The 20,430-nt window shown below is 40.3% G+C and overlaps 1 protein-coding gene across 5 annotated transcripts in view; it reads left to right on the forward strand.

Moving 5' to 3' along the window:
- Positions 1-2,328: 2,328 nt before the first annotated feature.
- The window catches only part of AOAH (acyloxyacyl hydrolase), a 199,116-nt gene continuing 181,014 nt past the window's right edge, over positions 2,329-20,430 (forward strand). For 4 of the 5 annotated variants that reach the window (XR_009600488.1, XM_060415018.1, XM_042248593.1 and 1 more), the window contains exon 1: positions 5,620-6,055. Coding sequence is in view for 4 of the 5 variants with exons in the window: in XM_060415018.1 (XP_060271001.1) it covers positions 5,935-6,055 (121 nt within the window). In the remaining variant the exon portion in view is untranslated. Of the gene's footprint in view, positions 2,452-5,619; positions 6,056-20,430 lie in introns of those variants that run through there. The other variant, XM_042248592.2, reaches the window with a different exon arrangement.

Consider the following 20,430-nt stretch of genomic DNA (forward strand, 5'->3'; position numbering starts at 1 on the left):
TTCTCAAGATGCAGGTTAGGTGGTCTGGTATTCCCATCTCTTTCAGAATTTTCCACAGTTTATTGTGATCCACACAGTCAAAGGCTTTGGCATAGTCAATAAAGCAGAAATAGACGTTTTTCTGGAACTCTCTTGCTTTTTCCATGATCCAGCAGATGTTGGCAATTTGATCTCTGGTTCCTCTGCCTTTTCTAAAACCAGCTTGAACATCTGGAAGTTCACAGTTCACGTACTGATGAAGCATGGCTTGGAGAATTTTGAGCATTACTTTACTAGCATGTGAGATGAGTGCAATTGTGCGGTAGTTTGAGCATTCTTTGGCATTGCCTTTCTTTGGAATTGGAATGAAAACTGACCTTTTCCAGTCCTGTGGCCACTGCTGAATTTTCCAAATTTGCTGGCATATTGAGTACAGCACTTTCATAGCATCCTCTTTCAGGATTTGAAACAGCTCAACTGGAATTCCATCACCTCCACTAGCTTTGTTCGTAGTGATGCTTTCTAAGGCCCACTTGACTTCACATTCCAGGATGTCTGGCTCTAGATGAGTGATCACACCATCGTGATTATCCAGGTCATGAAGATCTTTTTTGTACAGTTCTTCTGTGTATTCTTGCCACCTCTTCTTAATATCTTCTGCTTCTGTTAGGTCCAGACCATTTCTGTCCTTTATTGAGCCCATCTTTGCATGAAATGTTCCCTTGGTATCTCTAATTTTCTTGAAGAGATCTCTAGTCTTTCCCATTCTGTTGTTCTCCTCTATTTCTTTGCATTGATCGCTGAAGAAGGCTTTCTTATCTCTTCTTGCTATTCTCTGGAACTCTGCATTCAGATGCTTATATCTTTCCTTTTCTCCTTTGCTTTTCGCTTCTCGTCTTGTCACAGCTATTTGTAAGGCCTCCCCAGACAGCCATTTTGCTTGTTTGCATTTCTTTTCCATGGGGATGGTCTTGATCCCTGTCTCCTGTACAATGTCACGAACTTCATTTCATAGTTCATCAGGCACTCTATCTATCAGATCTAGGCCCTTAAATCTATTTCTCACTTCCACTGTATAATCATAAGGGATTTGATTTAGGTCATACCTGAATGGTCTAGCGGTTTTCCCTACTTTCTTCAATTTAAGTCTGAATTTGGCAATAAGGAGTTCATGATCTGAGCCACAGTCAGCTCCTGGTCTTATTTTTGTTGACTGTATAGAGCTTTTCCATCCTTGGCTGCAAAGAATATAAGCAATCTGATTTCAGTGTTGGCCATCCGGTGATGTCCATGTGTAGAGTCTTCTCCTGTGTTGTTGGAAGAGGGTGTTTGCTATGACCAGTGCATTTCTTGGCAAAACTCTATTAGTCTTTGCTCTGCTTCATTCCGCATTCCAAGGCCAAATTTGCCTGTTACTCCAGGTGTTTCTTGACTTCCTACTTTTGCATTCCAGTCCCCTATAATGAAAAGGACATCTTTTTTGGGTGTTAGTTCTAAAAGGTCTTGTAGGTCATCATAGAACCATTCATCTTCAGCTTCTTCAGTGTTACTGGTTGGGGCATAGACTTGGATTACTGTGATATTGAACGGTTTGCCTTGGAGATGAACAGAGATCATTCTGTCATTTTCGAGATTGCATCCAAGTACTGCATTTCAGACTCTTTTGTTGACCATGATGGCTACTAATTTCCCTATAATATTTGGCATCATATAACCCATTCTATAGTTAAATAAGCTGATACTCAGAGAGGTGGATCAGCTTGCCCAAGAACATACAGTAAGTGCTGAAACCATGATGAAGATGAAAGCTCACCTGATCCTAAGCCTAGAATGCTTTTTTACAATAATTTTATTTCCTTATTCATTTTTGGCTGTGCTGGGTCTTCATTGCTCTGCGGGTTTTCTCTCAGTGCAGCAAGTGGGGACTACTGTCTAGCTGCAGTACTTCTCATTGCTGTGGCTTTTCTTGGTGCGGAGCACAGGCTTAGGGCAAGTGGACTTTAGTAGTTGCAACTCCTGGGCTATTGAACACAGGCTCAATAGTTGTGGCACACGGGCTTAGTTTCTCTGCACATGAGGGATCTTCTGGATCAGGAATGTCTCCCGCATTGAAGGGTGGATTCTTTACCACTGAGTCACCAGGGAACCACGTGCCCCCCCACCGCCCCCACCCCACCCCCACCGCCGCCCCGAATGCTTTTAATCAGCCGGCATGCCCCCTTGTCATGGATTAATTTAGGATTTCTGTAGCAGGGAACAGAAGAGACTGAATGAAGGTAGAATAAATAAACTCTGACTGCGGAGGAGGGGCCAGCAAAGGATCTGGGCTTGGTTTGAACAGAGGGTCACGCAGAGAATCCTGGGAAGCCAGAAGCATGGAGACGGATCCTTGGCGTCGAGAAGAGGAGCAAGTCAAAGAGAAGAGGCGCTTTTGAGAGAGCACCAGATTTTACACTATCTCCTGTCACGCAGGTCAGTTTTGTTTTGGGCTTTTGTTTTTGTTTTTCTGATTAAGGAACTTGCTGTGAATGAGGTGATTGAGGCCAGTTCTGTTCGAAAACTAATCAGGAAGCATATTCAAATAGAACAAGCCACAGCAAACCACTGGTGTTACATTCAAGAATTTATAAATCCTCAGCCTTCTGCCAGCAGGACAGACTGTGATTTGAATCCAAACTCTTCTGGTGAAGTAAGTAACAAAGTGCTTCAAGGAAGAAATCTCATTTTCTAAAAAAAAAGATTTTGAGAAAATCAGAATTGGGGCCTCTGACAGCAGGGGGTCCTCAGGGGCCGTTTTACAGGGTCCAACAAGGGTTTTTTTGTGAGAAACCACGCCATAGGTCCAGGGCCTTTCAGCAAGGTGTGCAGAGATTCTAGGCCACGTGCTCTCAGGGCCCAGTGAGATGGCCAGGGGAGAGGAGACCAGGCAGTCTGAGAGAGTCTGTGCAAACCGTAGGGCCCACCGCCTCCACCCCAACTTCCACCTCCACCTGGGCAGCTGGAGGCAGGGTTTGTTTAGCGGTGTATGGGCACATGCACTCCCTTCAAGATCAATTAGCAAGTCATTTCCTGATTTCTGTGTTCCTCTTTTGACCCTGCCAACTAAGAATTCACCCTTCAAGCATGAAAATCACCTCTATTTAGGGGAAACCGACTATATGCTGACATTCCGCTACAGCTGAGGAATTTCAGCCCTGGAAATGGCAAAGGACTGTCCCCACACTGCACAACTAAGCCCAGGATTCCCAGTATAGCCCGCCCTGCCCGAAGCCGAAGCATCCAGTCTGCCTCAGGACCACGATTCCAGGGGTGCTTGTGGGTGAAACTACCTGAGTTTGTGCACACATGACCATGGGTCTAAAACTTGCCCACTGTCTTAACACAGAAATTTCCCTCACCCTGAGGTGGCCCAGTCTGGCTCACAGCTATATACCTAGACTAGGAGACCCTCCAGAGGCCCAGCTTGTTATTGTTGTTGCTTAGTCACTAAGTCGTGTCCAACTCTTTGCAACCCCATGGACTGTGGCACTCCAGGCTCCTCTGCCTATGGGATTTTGCAGGCAAGAATACTGGAACTGGTTGCCATTTCCTCGTCCAGGGGATCTTCCCAACCCAGGGATCAAACCTGTGTCTCCTGCATTGTAGGCAGATTCGTTCCTGCTGAATTACCAGGTAAGCCGCAGCAGGCCCAGAGCCTGTGCCAGTGGCTCTTTCTGAACCTATGCAAAGATTCCTCACCCACCTATTGTTAGCAAACTACCCTCTGTGTTCCTGGAGGGCTGTCCTGCACACAGACAGTGTTCAATAAGTGCAGCCTTTAATAAATGCAGGCAGTATCATTTTCTTTCTTGGCCTGCAACTACTGTGAATGTCTTACAATAATTCTCTTGAAATCTGGCCTCGGGTGCAGATTTCCTCATACTCCTGCAGGGATAGCAGTAACCAAAGCTTTGTTTTACCAAACACTTCTTGAAGGGCACACTGCTTTATAGCATGAATCCATTGTCTATTTTAGTCCTTCCTGGAATCCTGAGAAATATTATTATCCCAACATAAATGAGGAAACCAAAGTTTAGAAAGGTTCCACCACTGGTCTAATACTTGACCTAGAAGTGAACATCAGACAGGATAGCTGAACAAGTATCTTTTTGTCTTTGCAGGCAGTACTAGTAATAACTCTATGATTCTGCCTCCTCAGGAATTCTCTAGAATTTCCCTAGGTCCTGACACCTCTGGTGGTCCTGGTGACCTCTAGAGCTTCCCTTGGCCACAGGGTCAGGGACCTTGCAAACCAGCAGATCAGCTTCAAAGGAAGTCAAGGGCCCATGATGAGCAAGACATTTTCGGTAGTCATTGACCCAGCCAGTGCTGGGGACTTAAAGAGGGAAGCACTCTAGTGTTTGTCACAGATTCAGAGATTTGACAAATTGGCATTTGTTAAACTGATGCTTACACAAGGAATCTTCAAACCATAAAAGTTGGTATCTCCTACATCCTAGAAAGAATACAACTCTAAAATTCTACCTGCTACTTAAAATGTTACTCCTTAAGTAAAAGCAGGGGGAGGAGGAGGAGAAGAAATCTTTACCAATTTTGATTTCTAGTAAATGTTACTAGAAATATTATATTTAATTAAATATTTAAAACAATTAAATAATTTTTAATATTTTTATGTATTTGGCTGCTCCCAGTCTTAGTCACTGCATGCAGAATCCCAGTTGCAGCATATGGGATCTAGTTCCCTGACCAAGGATAGAACCCTGGCCCCCTGCATTGGGATCGTGGAATCTCAGCCACTGGACCGCCAGGGAAGTCCCTTGATAGCTTTTATAATATTTTATAAAGTTTATAATAAGCTTTCTTCAGAGCCTAAACAGGGAGAATGTTAATTGCTTGATCCCTAGGCCCATCAGATTGTGGCCCTTTGCCCCAGTCTTCTTATCTTATTGGATAAGAAACAGCTTGTGACTTTGCTCTATCCTATTTTAGAACAAAGCATTTAGATTATATGTCTTTATCTACAGTCTGGTTGAGTTTTCAGTTAGGTGGTTCTTTTTTTTTTCTCATAAAAATAGCATTCAGTTCTCATCTTTAAAGTAGAAAACCAGCCTCTCAAAAATGAATGAATCATTCTCAGGTGAGGGATCTGAACATACTTTGAAATTCTTCAGAAAAGAGATATATCATACACAAGCAAAAATGAATTGATTAATTTCAGCTCGTTTTTTTTTAACTAGATTGAAAATCCACCAGTGTCAAGTGCCCCATGACTATCTCATTGTTCATTTTCTGAACACCAATGAAAGGCCCTGGGAAAACTTGAGCCTTGAAGGAATAATCCAACATCTCCAAAGGAAAGTGACTACTTGACCAGAACATCCTTTAACCACCAAAGGAGCCCAATCTCACCATATAAAACAGTTTAAAGCAAAATGATATAACTTCTGAATATAACAGATGGTAATTTCTACAGTCTGAACACTGCTATCAAATTGCTAAAGTGCTGTGTGTTTGTGGTTGAGGTTTTCTTCCTCAGTTTTACTTTTAGTTTAGCTTTGTTTTGCAAGAAAGAAAGAGGAAGAGCTGCCTAACCAGGCCACAGGATGATTCTGGGAGGCTTCAAGGTTCCTAGGGTTCACCGCCACTGACTTCAGCCAGCAAGTGCAAAAGCACTCTTGGTTGCCTCAGCTGCAACCTGCGGCAGTTTTTCCTTCAGTTTGCAGCTTAGAAGAATTGTGCACCAGGGGCTCCTCCAGCTTTTCCCAGACCCAAGCCGTGTGGCTCCCTCTCTGGGTTCTGCGTAGTGAAAAGTGTGCATGTGAGTGTGGTGTGTGTGTGTTAGAGGACAGAAGAGAATTGGAGAGAGACTAATCCGTTCTTGGGCCTCAAATCCAGCATCCCTCAGCCTGCAGCTTCTGTTGCCAGCCTGAAGTCTCCTGATATAATAGCTCCGAGATGAAGTCTCATCGGAAAATCCTTATGGCTCTTCCTCTGCTTTTTCTCCTGACCCTTCACACCCTGGCCTCTTCAGGCTATGGCAACAGGCCTGCCACCAGACACTCCAGTGCCTGCATAGGTAAGTAATTATTCTGTGCATTTTTTTAAAAAACAAACTCAACTGATTTTTTTTTTTTTTTTTTTTTTTTTGGAGACGGAAACCCACTCCAGTGTTCTTGCCTGGAGAATCCTAGGGGCGGGGGAGCCTGGTGGGCTGCCGTCTCTGGGGTTGCACAGAGTCGGACACGACTGAAGCTACTTAGCAGCAACTGTTTTTACTTCTTATTTACTTCTTTTTCAATATACAACTTTATTTATTCATCTTTGGCTGCACTGGGTCTTCACTGCTGTGCTCAGACTTTCTCCAGTTGCGGTCAGTGGGGGCTACTCCGTAGTTGTGATGTTCTGGCTTCTCATTGCAGTGGCTTCCCTTGTTGCAGAGCATTGGCTGCTCAGGTCCAGTAGTTGAGGAGTGCTTGCTTAGTCGCCATGAGACATGTGGAATCTTCCTGAACCAGGTATCACATCCGCGTCCCCTGCCTTAACAGGCGGATTCTTAACCACTGAACCGCCAGGGAAGTCCTAGTCTGTGTATTTTTAATGTGGACATCATGGGGTCAAATTTTTGGCTTTCATAGAAAACCGCCTATTTAATGGCGTCCATGGCCAAAAGAATCCAGTTAACGTATCAATAACCTCGCTAGCAGAGAAAAATTTTGAGTCTTAAGGTAAGCATTCACTCTGTATGCAAATATGTGTGTATAGAAGTGTGCTATATAGTTGCTAGCTTGAATTAAAAGTGACCCACCTCATTGGTGATTGAAATCTTTTCCCCCTGGATGGCAACTGTAAGAGCCTGAAATTCTCAGCTGCCTTTCAGGACAACAGGCAGCATTACATATCAGAAAGAAGGTAGACTTTGACCTTTGAACTGCCGCCACCCCCTCCTCGTCTGCTCCATCCTGTACAATCTGAAACTTTGAGCAACTTATTTAACACTTCCATTCCTCTGTGTTACCCACTTCATGGGGATGCTGTGAGAATTGAGATCGTACATGTAAATTTATGGTGTTTGCACACAGTAAGGATTCAGCAATCTTAGTTTTGTTCTTTCTGTCAGTGAGTCGAGAGTTGGCAATAAACAGTCACCTGAAAACATTGAACACTGACTGAGATATGGCTCTTTCACTTAACTTTTATTGAGGTATTTTATTTCCAAGTTGTTGTTTGGTATTTTTCTTTGTTTGTTTGTTGTTGTTATTGTTTTGGAGAGGAGTAAAAGTAGGGTAAGACCTTTGATATTCATATCACACCTGGAGATTCCCAACAGGCTTTCACAGGGTCAGTCCCTGGAGCCAAAGTCTGAGTAGTAATTATTCAATAAGCAGATCCCAAAATTAAATCCTGGCTTAAGAAGCCAGGAAAAGAACTCAAGGGATAAGTATAGTGGCCATCTCTTACAAATGAAAAGTTTGGATGAATTATTTCTGGAGACTGTAGAGAAAATTTCTGATTTAGTCTTATTTCCTGAAAAAAAACCATGATTTCCGGTCATTATACACGGTAAAGAACACATCCCTGGTCTCAAAGTCTTCTTTTAAATTAAAACCTTAAGGCCCAGATTCCATGAGAATCTATTCTCCACAGGCCTCGAAGCAGAGATCTGTGGCCCCATTGGAAACATGCCTAGGAGGTTGTCCCACTCAATATTTGGTTCCATCCAATAATTATTTACCACCTTCTATTTTCTCAGAACAAATACCTCAAGCTTATAAAACAGAAATGCTCTTGAGAAAGGCTTAAGTGAAATCAGTTTTATTTCTAGGATGGTTGAACTGAGATACTTGGTCTTCCACTTCCATAAAGTAGACAGAATACACTCATTTCCTTTCCTTCTCCATTCCCAATGAGGCATAGAGAGTTAGCAAGAGGTGTTGAGGGGATCCTAGGATGTGGTTGTTTTGATTATATATTACTGCAAACCAAATTTTAAAATAACCATTTTGTCATACCACAATTTTGTGGGTCAAGTGTGAGCCTTCAGCAGTTGTGGCGGTGGGAGGTATCTCCTGAAAGGGGACCTGGGGATGCCCTTAGTCACTGGCCAAATGTGGAAGTGTCCTAGGAAGCAGCAAAGTAAGCTCACTCCACTCCCAGCTGGTGCTAAGAGGGAGAGCCTCTTGGAGAGGGTGGGAATAAAGGAGGAATTGCCAGTTGGACTTCTGCTAATCTCGACAACTTTCAGATGAAAAAGCAAGACTACGTACCATCCAACTCATTGGCTCCCATAATCCAGAGTTTCCACATAAGAGATCAACCCACACAGAGAGGGATTATCCTTCTGGCTATCAATCTAACTTCCTGGAAGAGAGAATCTGGGCTAAGTCTTTAGGTCAGAGAATAAGAGGCAGGTGGGAGTGAAGAGAGCTCACAGTGCAGATGTGGCTACCAGTTTCATGGAGGGAGGTGGCAATGCTCGTGGAAGTGGGGGCTGTTGTGACTGGAGAGATGCTCCACAAGAAGCCACTGTAGAAGTCACTGAGTGACTAAGCCAACATCCCCAACATCAGCTAACAACCACAGCGCCTATGCCAGGACGAGCTTTGCAGTGGGAACCAACCAGCAGATCTGGAGGCCATGGCCTTGAACATATTCCAAAATCAGAACTAAGCCATGCAAAACCCTAATGGCCTCTTTCCCAAGTTTTACCATAATTTCTTTGCACTGAACTATACATTTCATTTGATCACCAAGCAAACTGTGATTCTACTGTGCTGGAATGGGCAGGGCCTCTTTCTGGTGCTTTTCAAATGTTATGAAATCAATATTAAGTCATGTCCATTTTTGCAAAACATTGTTTTCTTTACATGGGTGATTTAGGGGCAAAATAATCCTTACATTTCGAAGTCATTGACATTTAAATGTATTCATTGACTTTTGAGGTTGTTTTTGTTTTTTGTTTTTATTTAAGCCCTATTTAGTGCTCAGGAAGCTTTTCAAAGAGTTTAAAAAAAAAAAACACCTTTTACCATCATTAATGTTTGGTTAAATATATAAAATGCTTTGGGAGTAAGTTAAAACCTCCTCTCCCAACCCCCACATTACACATATAATGGTCAGGGTGATTTTATGTTTGAATGATAAACAGGAAGTGATCCTAAGCGTTCAGCCAGCAGGAATGGTAAAGTAACAATGTCACTGACAAAAGTAGGAAAGATCCAGACAGAGCCAGCAGAGAAGGTTGAAAATCTATGATAACAATTTACATGGACAGAAATTTTATTTTCTCTATTTTTCTGTATCTGAACACTTGTTCATAAACCATCACAGTCACTGCTGAGGACAGAAAACATTTCATCTATCCACTCGCGGGTTTAGATTTAGTCTCTCTGGATAATTCAGGGCTCTTTTCCTTCTGCCCTCTCTGAGGGTTGCTCTAGTTCTTGGGGAGAGACTGTGTGTCAAGCTGACTCTTACAGTCCCTGGCCCTCAGAGCTCCCACATGGAAGGGTCATGGTTGGCACAGTTCTTTAGCTGGTATTGGCCGTCCACAGTCACTCCCTGCTGATGCCTGCTCACCTTCACCCTCAGGCCCTGCTGAGGCTCCAGGTGTAGCCATATGCCCTCTGGTTTCCAGCTGCAGCTTCATGCAACCCTCTGCACTTTGTCCCTCACTTTCCCATTTCCCCTCTCCTAAATCTTCTACTTTTTTTTTAGATTATCATAGAATTTAACCCCAACCTTGGCGCAGAAGGTAGGTTTCTGATCACCTCAATTTTTCACTAAGCTCACATCTGCCTTTTGTTTTTCTGGCTTGTTCTGGGGTCATACCCCTGCAGAGAAGACCCACAAAGACATTCTAGAGAGAGGGGCACAATTCTGGGGAAAGATCCCAAAGTATGCAAAATTGAAAAACAGTAGACAGTATGCTTTTCCTCAAGAAGAAGTGAATAAATTCTATTTTGGAGGGAAAGGAAGACACAGTAAACCAGATCATAGTTTAAATATACTATGAGAAAGAGGAAAAAAAAATGTTGCAAAACATTAAGTGGAGTGAAATCCCCCAGAAGTTATAATGTACCCACCTCTCTGTTTATATAGCTGTTGTTCCAGATAGGATGAACAGCGAAATGCTAATTGTGGTTGTGTGGTTATCAGTGAGTAATGAGGTTACAAATGATTTGTCATTTCTTTTCAGCACTTTCTGAATATTCCACATTTTCTAGATGAGCTTGCAAAAACAATAGTAAGACATGGTGGTTAAGAGTAAGAGAGCTTGGACTCTGGGCTCAGACTGTCTGGATTTGAGTCCTAACTCTGCCTCTCTGTACATATGTGACGTAAGGGCACAGCTTCACCCTCTGTACCTCGTGTCCCCTGTCTATAAGATGAGATTACATGGGACCTGCATCCTAGGATGGTGTGGAGGCTTAGGTATATATTCATACCTCCATTGTGTCTGACTCTTTGCCACCCCATGGGACTGTAGCCTGCCAGGCTCCTCTGTCCATAGGATTGTCCAGGCAAGAATACTGGAATGGGGTGTCATTTCCTCCTCTAGGGGATCTTCTTGACCCAAGGATCGAACCCTGGTATCTTACATCTCCTGCATTGGCAGACAGGGTTTTGTTTTTCTTTTCTCTTTTTTTTTAACCATTGAGCCACCTGGGAAGCCAGGGTGATGTGGAGTAAATACACATGAAGGACTTACAACTGTGCTCAGTACATAGCAAGTACCCAAAGGAGTTGTGATTATGTACTCTTGGGAAATCAGTAAAAAACAACAGAAAATATGCTATAGAAGGCCTAAAATTAAACCTAATATGAAGCAAAGAGGCCCGAGCAAACTGAATAATTACTTGTCAGTCTTTATCTGTGTAACTACAAATTCTCAAATCTTGGCTATCTTATTGAAAGATTCACTTACGAAAAAAAAAAAAAAGATTTCATAGTCTATTAGCTTTCTATTGCTGTGTAATAAATTGCCATACATTCTTCAGTTTAAGACAACGTAAATTTACTGTCTCACAATTTCTGCACATGAGAAATCTGAACATAGCATAACTGGGTTTTCTGCTCTGAATTTTACAAGGCTGAAATTGAGATGTCAGCTGGCGTTGCCATGTGAGTTGAGACTCAGGTCCTCTTGCAAGTTTGCTGGTTGTTGGCAGAATTTAGTTTCTTGGATTTTCAGGACTGAGTTCCCATGTACTTACAAGGTGTCAGCCGGGATCACTCTCAGCTCTTAGAGGCTACTCCTTTACAAAGGAAGTTAACAACATACCTATTTCTTTAAGAACAGCACGGTGGAGCCTGGTGGGCTGCCGTCTATGGGGTCGCACAACGTCAGACATGATTGAAGCGACTTAGCAGCAGCAGCAGCGGAGGAAAAAAAAATCCTCTATGTTTACAGGGTTCACCTGATTATGTTGGGTCCAATAAACTTGACTAACTCAAAGTAGACTAACTAAAGTCCTTAACTGCATATGCAAAATCTCTCTTATCCTGTGTGCTAAGTCGCTTTAGTCATGTCCAACTTGGTGTGACCCCATGGACTGTAACCTACCAGGCTCCTCTGTTTATGGAATTGTGAAGGCAAGAATACTGGAGTGGGTTGCCATGCCCTCCTCCTGGGAATCTTCCCAACCCTGATATCAAACCCAAGTCTCATGTCTCCTGCATTGGCAGGCAAGTTCTTCACCACTAGCACCAAATGGGAAGCCCCTCTCTTATCATAGAACATAACATAATCACAGAAGTGATATCCAATCACATTCTAAGGTTCTGTACTCACTAATCTTATCATTCTGCCAACCACTCATAGAAATGATTAAAAAAGAAAAGTCTCCAAACTAAATGCTAAAGAGTATTGCAAAAGAGAATATATGTGACTTAATCCCAAAGTGATTCACCAAATAGGCATGACTGCTGCTGCTGCTGCTGCTGCTAAGTCGCTTCAGTCGTGTCCGACTCTGTGCGACCCCATAGACGGCAGCCCACTAGGCTCCCCTGTCCCTGGGATTCTCTAGGCAAGAACACTGGAGCGGGTTGCCATTTCCTTCTCCAGTGCATGAAAGTGAAAAGTGAAAGTGAAGTCGCTCAGTCCTGTCCGACTCTTCCTGACCCCATGGACTGTAATCTACCAGGCTCCTCCATCCATGGGATTTTCCAGGCAAGAGTACTGGAGTGGGGTACCATTGCCTTCTCCGTAGTATGACTATATAGTGGAAATTAATAGATGAAGAGAATGCTGTGGTTGAGGGTGTTTTGTTTTGTTTTGTTTTGTTTTGTTCCTGAGGGGGAAGGGGTTGATAAGGGTCAAGCTTTTTTCTCCCGGCCTTCACACTCAAAATTTGAAAAGAAAAACAAATTACTCCACTATTATTCCCTTTCTCTCATGAACTAATTGTTCTTCAATGTTAACAAAGAGAACAAATCTTCCGAATCTTTCCCTGGACAAAGTCCTGTTTTTGAAAGTATGATTCTCACAATTTAAAAATGTCAAATGTAAATTAAAACAGATTATATTGCCCTTTAACATAAGCCCCAGATTCTTTCAGATATAAACAAGTACAAGAGGGAATTCTGATTATTATGGCATGAGGGGCTGGTGAGCCCTCTGTGCAAAAGGTCAAGCATAAAACTGGAAAGACTGTCTTAAGCAACCATTTTGGGACACTGAAAATCAACCATTGGACCACAATGAATTGAGGAATGTTTATTCTTGAAAAACTGCTTGCACTTCAGGAAGAACAGTAAAACTTTGACCTTTTTGCCTGAGGCTGCTCCATCTACTCTGGCCCTCAGCTTAGTGAGAACAGTAGTTTCATTATCGTGGAGCTGTCTGCAAAAACCAGCAGGTCTACTGCTAATGGGACAGACTTGATTCAGCCAGGATTCAAAGATGGCTTTGTTGGCTAAAAGTGATGGACTCTGTTGGGAATTAACAAGGAGAACACGCAGTTTGCTAGCTTAAGGTTTTGGCCCTAGGTGAGACAATGAAGATCAGCCAGAAATTTAACAGTGAAGCCCTAGCAATGTGAGCATCATAGAAGACCAAGATAAGGTCTCCACACATCCCTGATTGATTTGGAAACTGTACAAGTGTTGGGAAGACCTGAAAGAGCCTAAGAAAAGTGAAGCCAACTTAGCTGCAATTTTGAATGTATTCATCAACCCATTTAAATTCATTCCCTTTTTTTCATAAAATATAAGAGGAAGGAATACTTTCCAGATCATTCCATCTTTTACATTATATCAAATCCAGACAAAGACACCACAAGAAAAGGAAATAAGAGACCGATATCTTGTATGAACATAGACATAAAAATCCTTAAAAAACTGCATCCAGCAACATATAAACTAGGTTATACCCCATGATCAAGTGCCATTTATCCTAGGAAGTTGTTTTAAGATCTGAAAATCAATTACTAGGATATACCAGATTAGTGGAATAGAAGCTATAACTACATTATCATCCTGATAGAAATTGAAAAATAACACAAAATCAATCACTCACCCATGTTAAAACCACTCAAGAAGTTATGAAAGAAAAAGGAACTTCCTTAACATAATAAAGAGCATCTATGAAAACTTATTACTAATGTTATCTTTAATGAGGGAAGACTGAATGCTTTTCTCTGAAAAGCAGAAACATGGTAGATGTCTACCTCACCATTTGTACTTAACATTGTTTTGAAGATTCTATTCAGCTTAATAAAGAAAGAAAATAATTTAAGCAAGCAAATTGGAAAGAAATAAGTAAAACTATATTTTCAGACATGTTCCTGAATATATAAAATCCTAAGGTATTTACAATAAAAGTACTAGAATTAGCAAGTTTAGCAAGGTGGTAAGATTCAAGATTAATATAAAAATTAATTATATTTATTTATATTAACAGCAAATGTTTAAGAACTGAAATTAAGAAAACAATTCCATTTATAATATGATAAAAATGGGAATAAATTTAACAAAAGAAATGCAATTACTCTACACTGAAAACTATAAAACATTGTAAAGAGAAATTACATTGTAATTGTAAAGAGAAATCTCTCCTTTACAGAAAAGGAGAGATACTTCAGGCTAATGGATCAGAAGACTCGATAGTGTTAAGATGGCAATACTCTCCACATTGATCTAATAGATTAATTCCTTCAAAATCCTAACGTCTTTTTTTTTTTGTAGAAATTGTCAAGCTGATCCTAAAATTTGTGTAGAAAAGACAAGAAGCCAGAATAGCCAAAAATTTCAAAGAAACCAGTTGGAGAGCTGACACTATCTGACTCCTTATTCCAAATCATACATAATTATTGACTCAAAATAGATCTTAGGCCTCAAGGTGAAAACTAAAACTAAAAACTTTCAGAAAAAGTACAGAAGAAAAATCTTTGTGATTTTGGGCTGGGTGAAGACTCTTGGATATGACATCAAAAGAACTATTCAAAAAGAAAATACAAGTTGTACTTTATTAAACACTTTGTTCTCCAGAAAACATCATTAGAAAGTGAAAAGAATATTAAGAAACTATATTCACAAATCATATAGAATCAGTATAGCGATTATTATTTTAGTTAACACAAATGATAATTTTCACTTTCAGAATCCAAAATTTTAATGTATGCAGTGTGATACTCAGCAGTGTATAAATTTCAAATTTCAATAGATCTGGGTAGGAATCACTAGCTAGCCCATGAGTGGTTGAATCACTGCTTGTCTGAAAGGCCTTGGGTATATTGCTTAACCTCTCTGAGTCTCATATTTCTCATCTGTAAAATGGGAAGTACCAATCTCATGAGGTTGGTGTGAGGATTAAATGAGATATAGTTTGTGAAAACACCTAGTAGAGAGGTGAAAGAACAAAGGTATTTTCATAATTTCCTAAAACTTATTGCAGTAGAAAGCAACTATTAAAAAGCTTATTCAATGAGAAATTGTTTGATAAAATACAATTTATTGGGTTTTTTGTAGCTATAAAAGAATATATGACTTCCATAGAGATTTTAGAAAATACAGATATTTTTAAAGAATGCAATGAACTGTAGTCCCCAAACTCAGATGATCACTATTGATATTCAGGTATATTTCCTTGCAAAACCATCTAGGTTTATATTTATAATGAGTTTAGATCTTGTTTTATTGTTTTATTTAATTTCTAAATTTGGATTGTTAAGTAGACAAGTAAAAGTAAACACCTTTTTCTTTCAACAAAATGTGAGAAATTTGGCAGTAGTAAGCTGTTGCTGGCAGGTGAGAACTTCTCAAGTTAGCAGTTAAGTTTGTGGATAAAAATGATTGGGCATAGTCTAAGATTATTTTTCTATCCATTTACTCATTATTTGTCTACCCTTCTTTCTATTCATCCATCTGTCCATCTATCCACCCACCCATTAATCCATCTTTTTCTATCCCCCCATCCTCTATCTTAAAATTCAAATATAAAAGTAAATGAAAAAATAGTTATACTCTTCTGAAAGAAAATCTGATTGGTTAATTTCTTTGATAATAAGATCTAACTTTGCCATTTAGGTTTATACAGAGAACATTTTTCATAGCTTGAATGAACTATATCTGCAGCTCCAACATTTGACAAAAATGTCTATGAGGTACACAATAAGATAAAGAATTTTACCTCAAATGTATAGGCAAGAGTGTATTGAAAAGAACAATATTTCAACGTGCCAATTGTTTCTGAGCATATTAGTTTTTAACAAGGTCTCTCTAAGTGAAACTGTAGTAGGTAGAATTAAAAGGTAAGTCTTAGTAAAACTTTTTAATTTATATTTCTCAGAAATTGAGAAAGTGAAAGGCTCCATTGATTGGGCAGCACATGTTTTTGCAACTCAGTTTTATCAAGTTTTTTTGCTTTCAACACAATTGAAGGGAGACTTAATAATTTTCAGTGATTGATCACTTTCGGATTTTTGACGTTTAACTCAGAAGAGATAAAGAATTGAATGACACCACCGTATCAGAAGTCCTTTCATTCTCTTTTGCTTATTTAAGTAAGCATGTTTTCTCAGCTGTTACATCTTTAAAAATGAAAAATAAAAACACTGGGGTTAGCAGATGAAACCTTTTATATATAGAATGGATAAACAACAAGGTCCTACCGTGTAGCATAGAGAACTATATTCAGTATTCTATGACAAACCATAATGGAGACGTATATATTTTAAAAAGAATGCATACACATACATATATATATCTGAATCACTTTACTGTACAGCAGTAGTTAACACAAATTGTAATCAACTTCAATTAGAAAAAAAAGACATGATACTTGACATGAACCTTGTGTCTTTACATGAGTAATATTTTTCAAAGATATAGGTATTAATTGAAATAGTCCAACCATCTCATTAAAAGATGGAATTCCAAGAAAATTTTACCTTTATTATTTAGAAATTGTTTATCAAATTGACAATACATATTGCTTAGATAAGTTAATCTTACTAATAAAGAAAACTCTATCCAGAAGAATTTTAAAAACACTTTCAATGTTTTATTCACAAGAAAGTAAAGGTTTTATTTAAATTTTATACATATTTTTAGTGTGAAATAGTACCTTCAACCATAAAAATACATTATATTGGGGTAAAACTCTAGTGGAAGGAAAATTCAGTGAAGTAGACTTTTCGCTGAAATATGAGTTCAAGGAAAGGAATTATCAATGGAAATTTTTCACTGTGAAAGATGAATTTGATCATATATTTTTAAAGTAGATGAGAGCAGGTATAAGTCATTATAATATTTAGATTCTTTTGGATACATACGGAAGATTAATGTATTTTTTCTATTGTAATATTTACAATCTTTCTGGGATTGTACCCCTTGCAACTAATGGAACTTATACCCCTTAATAATATTTTAACATCCATTAAAATGTAGAAAGGTACATAGCTTTTCAAATTTCTTTTGGGGATTCAGAGCAAAATGTTTGAAAACCATTGATCTATATTCTAGCGGAGAAGGAAATGACAATCCGCTCCAGTATTCTTGCCTGGAGAATCCCAGGGACAGAGGAGCCTGGTGGGCTGTCGTCTATGGGGTTGCACAGAGTTGGACATGGCTGAAGTGGCTTAGCAGCAGCAGCATATTCTAGAGCATGAAGCTGGTGGTCTATAATCTGACCTTCAAGCCTCTTCAGGATCTATCTCCTTCCTAACTTTCTTACTCGTCCTTTCCCATCGAGCCTGGGCTCTAGTCTTGGCCAGCTCTTCTCATTCTCACATTCAAATGTTTAGAAATACTACTACTCTCTTCCTGAAGTCCTTTCCTGCCTTTTGCTGTCAAACAAGGTCCTCCCATCTTGCAACACTCAACTCCTCCAGGAAAATGTCACTACTTACCAAAGGCAGCGTTAGTTTCTTCTTCCTATGTGTTCCCAAAGCACTAACAGGTCCCTCCACCAAACACTTGCAGGTTGCAATAACTAGATTATTTTTCTAATCTTCAGCATTTCCTAGTGTTGTGTGATTCCTCTTATTCTTTGTATACTCAAGCCTCTGAGCACATAGTGGACGCTAGTAAGTATGTGTTGAATAAGAACAGGATGTGTTGACTCCCAGCGTCCTCACTGTCTTTTCTTTATCATTGTTTTTTATATATTTCTAAATTAGCCAAGCACACTATTCTGTATTTCTCAGCACAGTCTGCTAATTTCCTCTTGCTGCTTTGCTTGGACTCTGCCCCCACTTGGATGCCCTTAGCTTTGTTCTCACCAGTAATTGTCCAATAAAGTGCCTCTTTCACTGCCAGTGTTTTTGGGAGAGATGGCAGTTTGAAACTCACTGAGCATTTTCTCATAAAAATAATATTCCAGGTGATGATCGGTTTAGGACACAGAGCCTAATCTGCCCAAATACATTGAAAATACAAGATATCTATAATAAAAGTAAATTCAACCATAGAAAAGGAAAAAGATTAGTGATATTAAATGTTTTTTTAAAAAATAGTTTTCTGAGCTTCTATTTTTCCCCCCTTTCCACAAAGTTTATTTTATTTTATTTTTTTAATTTTACTTTATTTTACTTTTACAATACTGTATTGGTTTTGCTATACATCAACATGAATCCGCCACAGGTGTACACGAGTTCCCAATTCTGAACTCCCCTCCCACTTCCCTCCCCATACCATCTCTCTGGGTCATCCCAGTGCACCAGCCCCAAGCATCCTGTATCCTGCCTCAAACCTAGACTGGCGATTTGTTTCTTATATAATATTATACATGTTTCAATGCCATTCTCCAAGGAAACTATAAGCAAGGTGAAAAGACAGCTTTCGAAATGGGAGAAAATAATAGCAAATGAAGCAACTGACAAACAACTAATCTCAAAAACAGACAAGCAACTCCTGCAGCTCAATTCCAGAAAAATAAACAGCCCAATCAAAAAATGGGCCAAAGAACTAAATAGACATTTCTCCAAAGAAGACATACAGATGGCTAACAAACACATGAAAAGATGCTAAACATCACTCATTATCAGAGAAATGCAAATCAAAGCCACAATGAGGTACCATTTCACACCAGTCAGAATGGCTGCGATCCAAAAGTCTCCAAGCAATAAATGCTGGAGAGGGTGTGGAGAAAAGGGAACCCTCTTACACTGTTGGTGGGAATGCAAACTAGTACAGCGACTATGGAGAACAGTGTGGAGATTCCTTTAAAAAGTGGAAATAGAACTGCTTCTATTTAAAAAAAAAAAGAGTCATGGAAGATATGTTCTTTACCCTATGATGGTCTCAGCAGGTGGGGTAGAAACTAACCTTAAACAGCTACTCTGCACCAGGCACCATGTGCATTCTACGTGTTGTATCACTTAATCCTCACAAGACTTTTGCCAGGTTTTCAGATAGCTTTTACCAAATTATAAGCCTCTGTGCACTTACACAGTAATCATTTATTAGCTCGCAATCCTGTGGGTTGGCATTTTTACACTGGGCATTGTTCAGTGGCCCTTGAGCTGGTCTTAAGTAGGCTCACGACTGCTGCTGCACTCAGTTCGTAGATGGTGGAATGATGAGCTGGATATTTAGAATGGCCTCATAGCAACTAACACACACACACATTCCCAAACCTGGTAGTTGGCAGACTATTACTGGACATTCCCTTCATGTGGCCTCTCCAGCAGACTAGCTCAAGCTCATGGCTGTGAAATTCTAAATGGGAAAAAATGGAAGATGCAAGGCCTCTTGGGGTCTAGAGTTGGATCTGAAAAGCTGTCACTTCTACATTCTACTGATCAAAGCAAGGTCACAAGGCCAGATTCAAAGGGCTGGAAAATAGACATCACCTCTTCATGGGAGGAAGTGTAAAATGTCTGTGACCATTTTTAATGTATTCCACACAAGGGGGCTTTATTATTCTGTTCTGTGGGTTCAGAGAGGTTAACAATCCCACCAAATATAACAACTCATAAGTGATAGAAGCAAGATTTGAATCCAGGTCTGTCTGAGCCCCAAATTCTTCACTCTCTACTGTACCATGGCTTCTCCCTTCTCTTTCCTCCCCTCCTCTCTCTTTTCCTCTCCTACCCTCTCTCCCTATCCATGTCCAGACTGAGAGAAGAAAGCAGACAAAAAAGGTGAAAGTGTAGTATCCACAGCTGGGCTGTGTGCTACCCTATCTGGCTTGGTAAATAACATCTTAGGGAAACAAGGCTGGCTGTAGGATCATTTTAAGTGATTGTTTTCCTATCTTTCTTTCTTATTTCCTTTTCACCAAAGTGAGAAAGTCTGGGGATAAAGGTTGTTGGTTAGAATTACAACATATAAAAAACTACATCCTGTGCTCCCACCCTATTAGGAAAATCTGAGAACAGAATTTAGGCATTTGCGGAGGGGCCCCGGGCTGGGGGAGATGGGCCATATGGGAAATGAACTTGAAAATGTCATGCTGGTCCAACAGGGATGCAAGGGCAAAAATCCAAGTGGGCTGTGACTCTAAAACCTGTGTTCTACACTTCTCTGGTACCCAAACCAGAAATGAAAGAGTCATCCCTGATTCTACCTTCCTCACATTTCTCATCAGTTCATTAATAAATCCCCTTGGGTCAACTTCCACAGTAGATCCCAGATCTGTCTATTTTCCTCCACTCCCACTCGTTACTCTATCCAATAAACCATCATCTCTTCCCAGGCCCAAAATAGCCTCCTTCTTCAGCCCTCTGCCCCCATATTTGCCCTGTAAAACCCTTCCTCCTCGGGACAGCCAGCATGATATTTTTAAGACACAGATCAAATGGAAACAATCCTATCCTCAAAACCTATTCACAGCTCCCCATTCCTCTCAAGTTGAATCCTTACCTCTTTTGCCATCTACAAAACCCACAGTCCTGACCTTTACCTATGTCTGCACCTCATCTCCTAATGCCAGGTTTTCCCAGTCTCATTGCCATCAAGTGGGTATCAGCTTCTCCTGCCTACAAAGCCTTCCTGGCCCACCAAACTGTT

Source organism: Ovis aries, chromosome 4 (assembly GCF_016772045.2).
Source record: "Ovis aries strain OAR_USU_Benz2616 breed Rambouillet chromosome 4, ARS-UI_Ramb_v3.0, whole genome shotgun sequence".
NCBI lineage: Eukaryota > Metazoa > Chordata > Mammalia > Artiodactyla > Bovidae > Ovis > Ovis aries.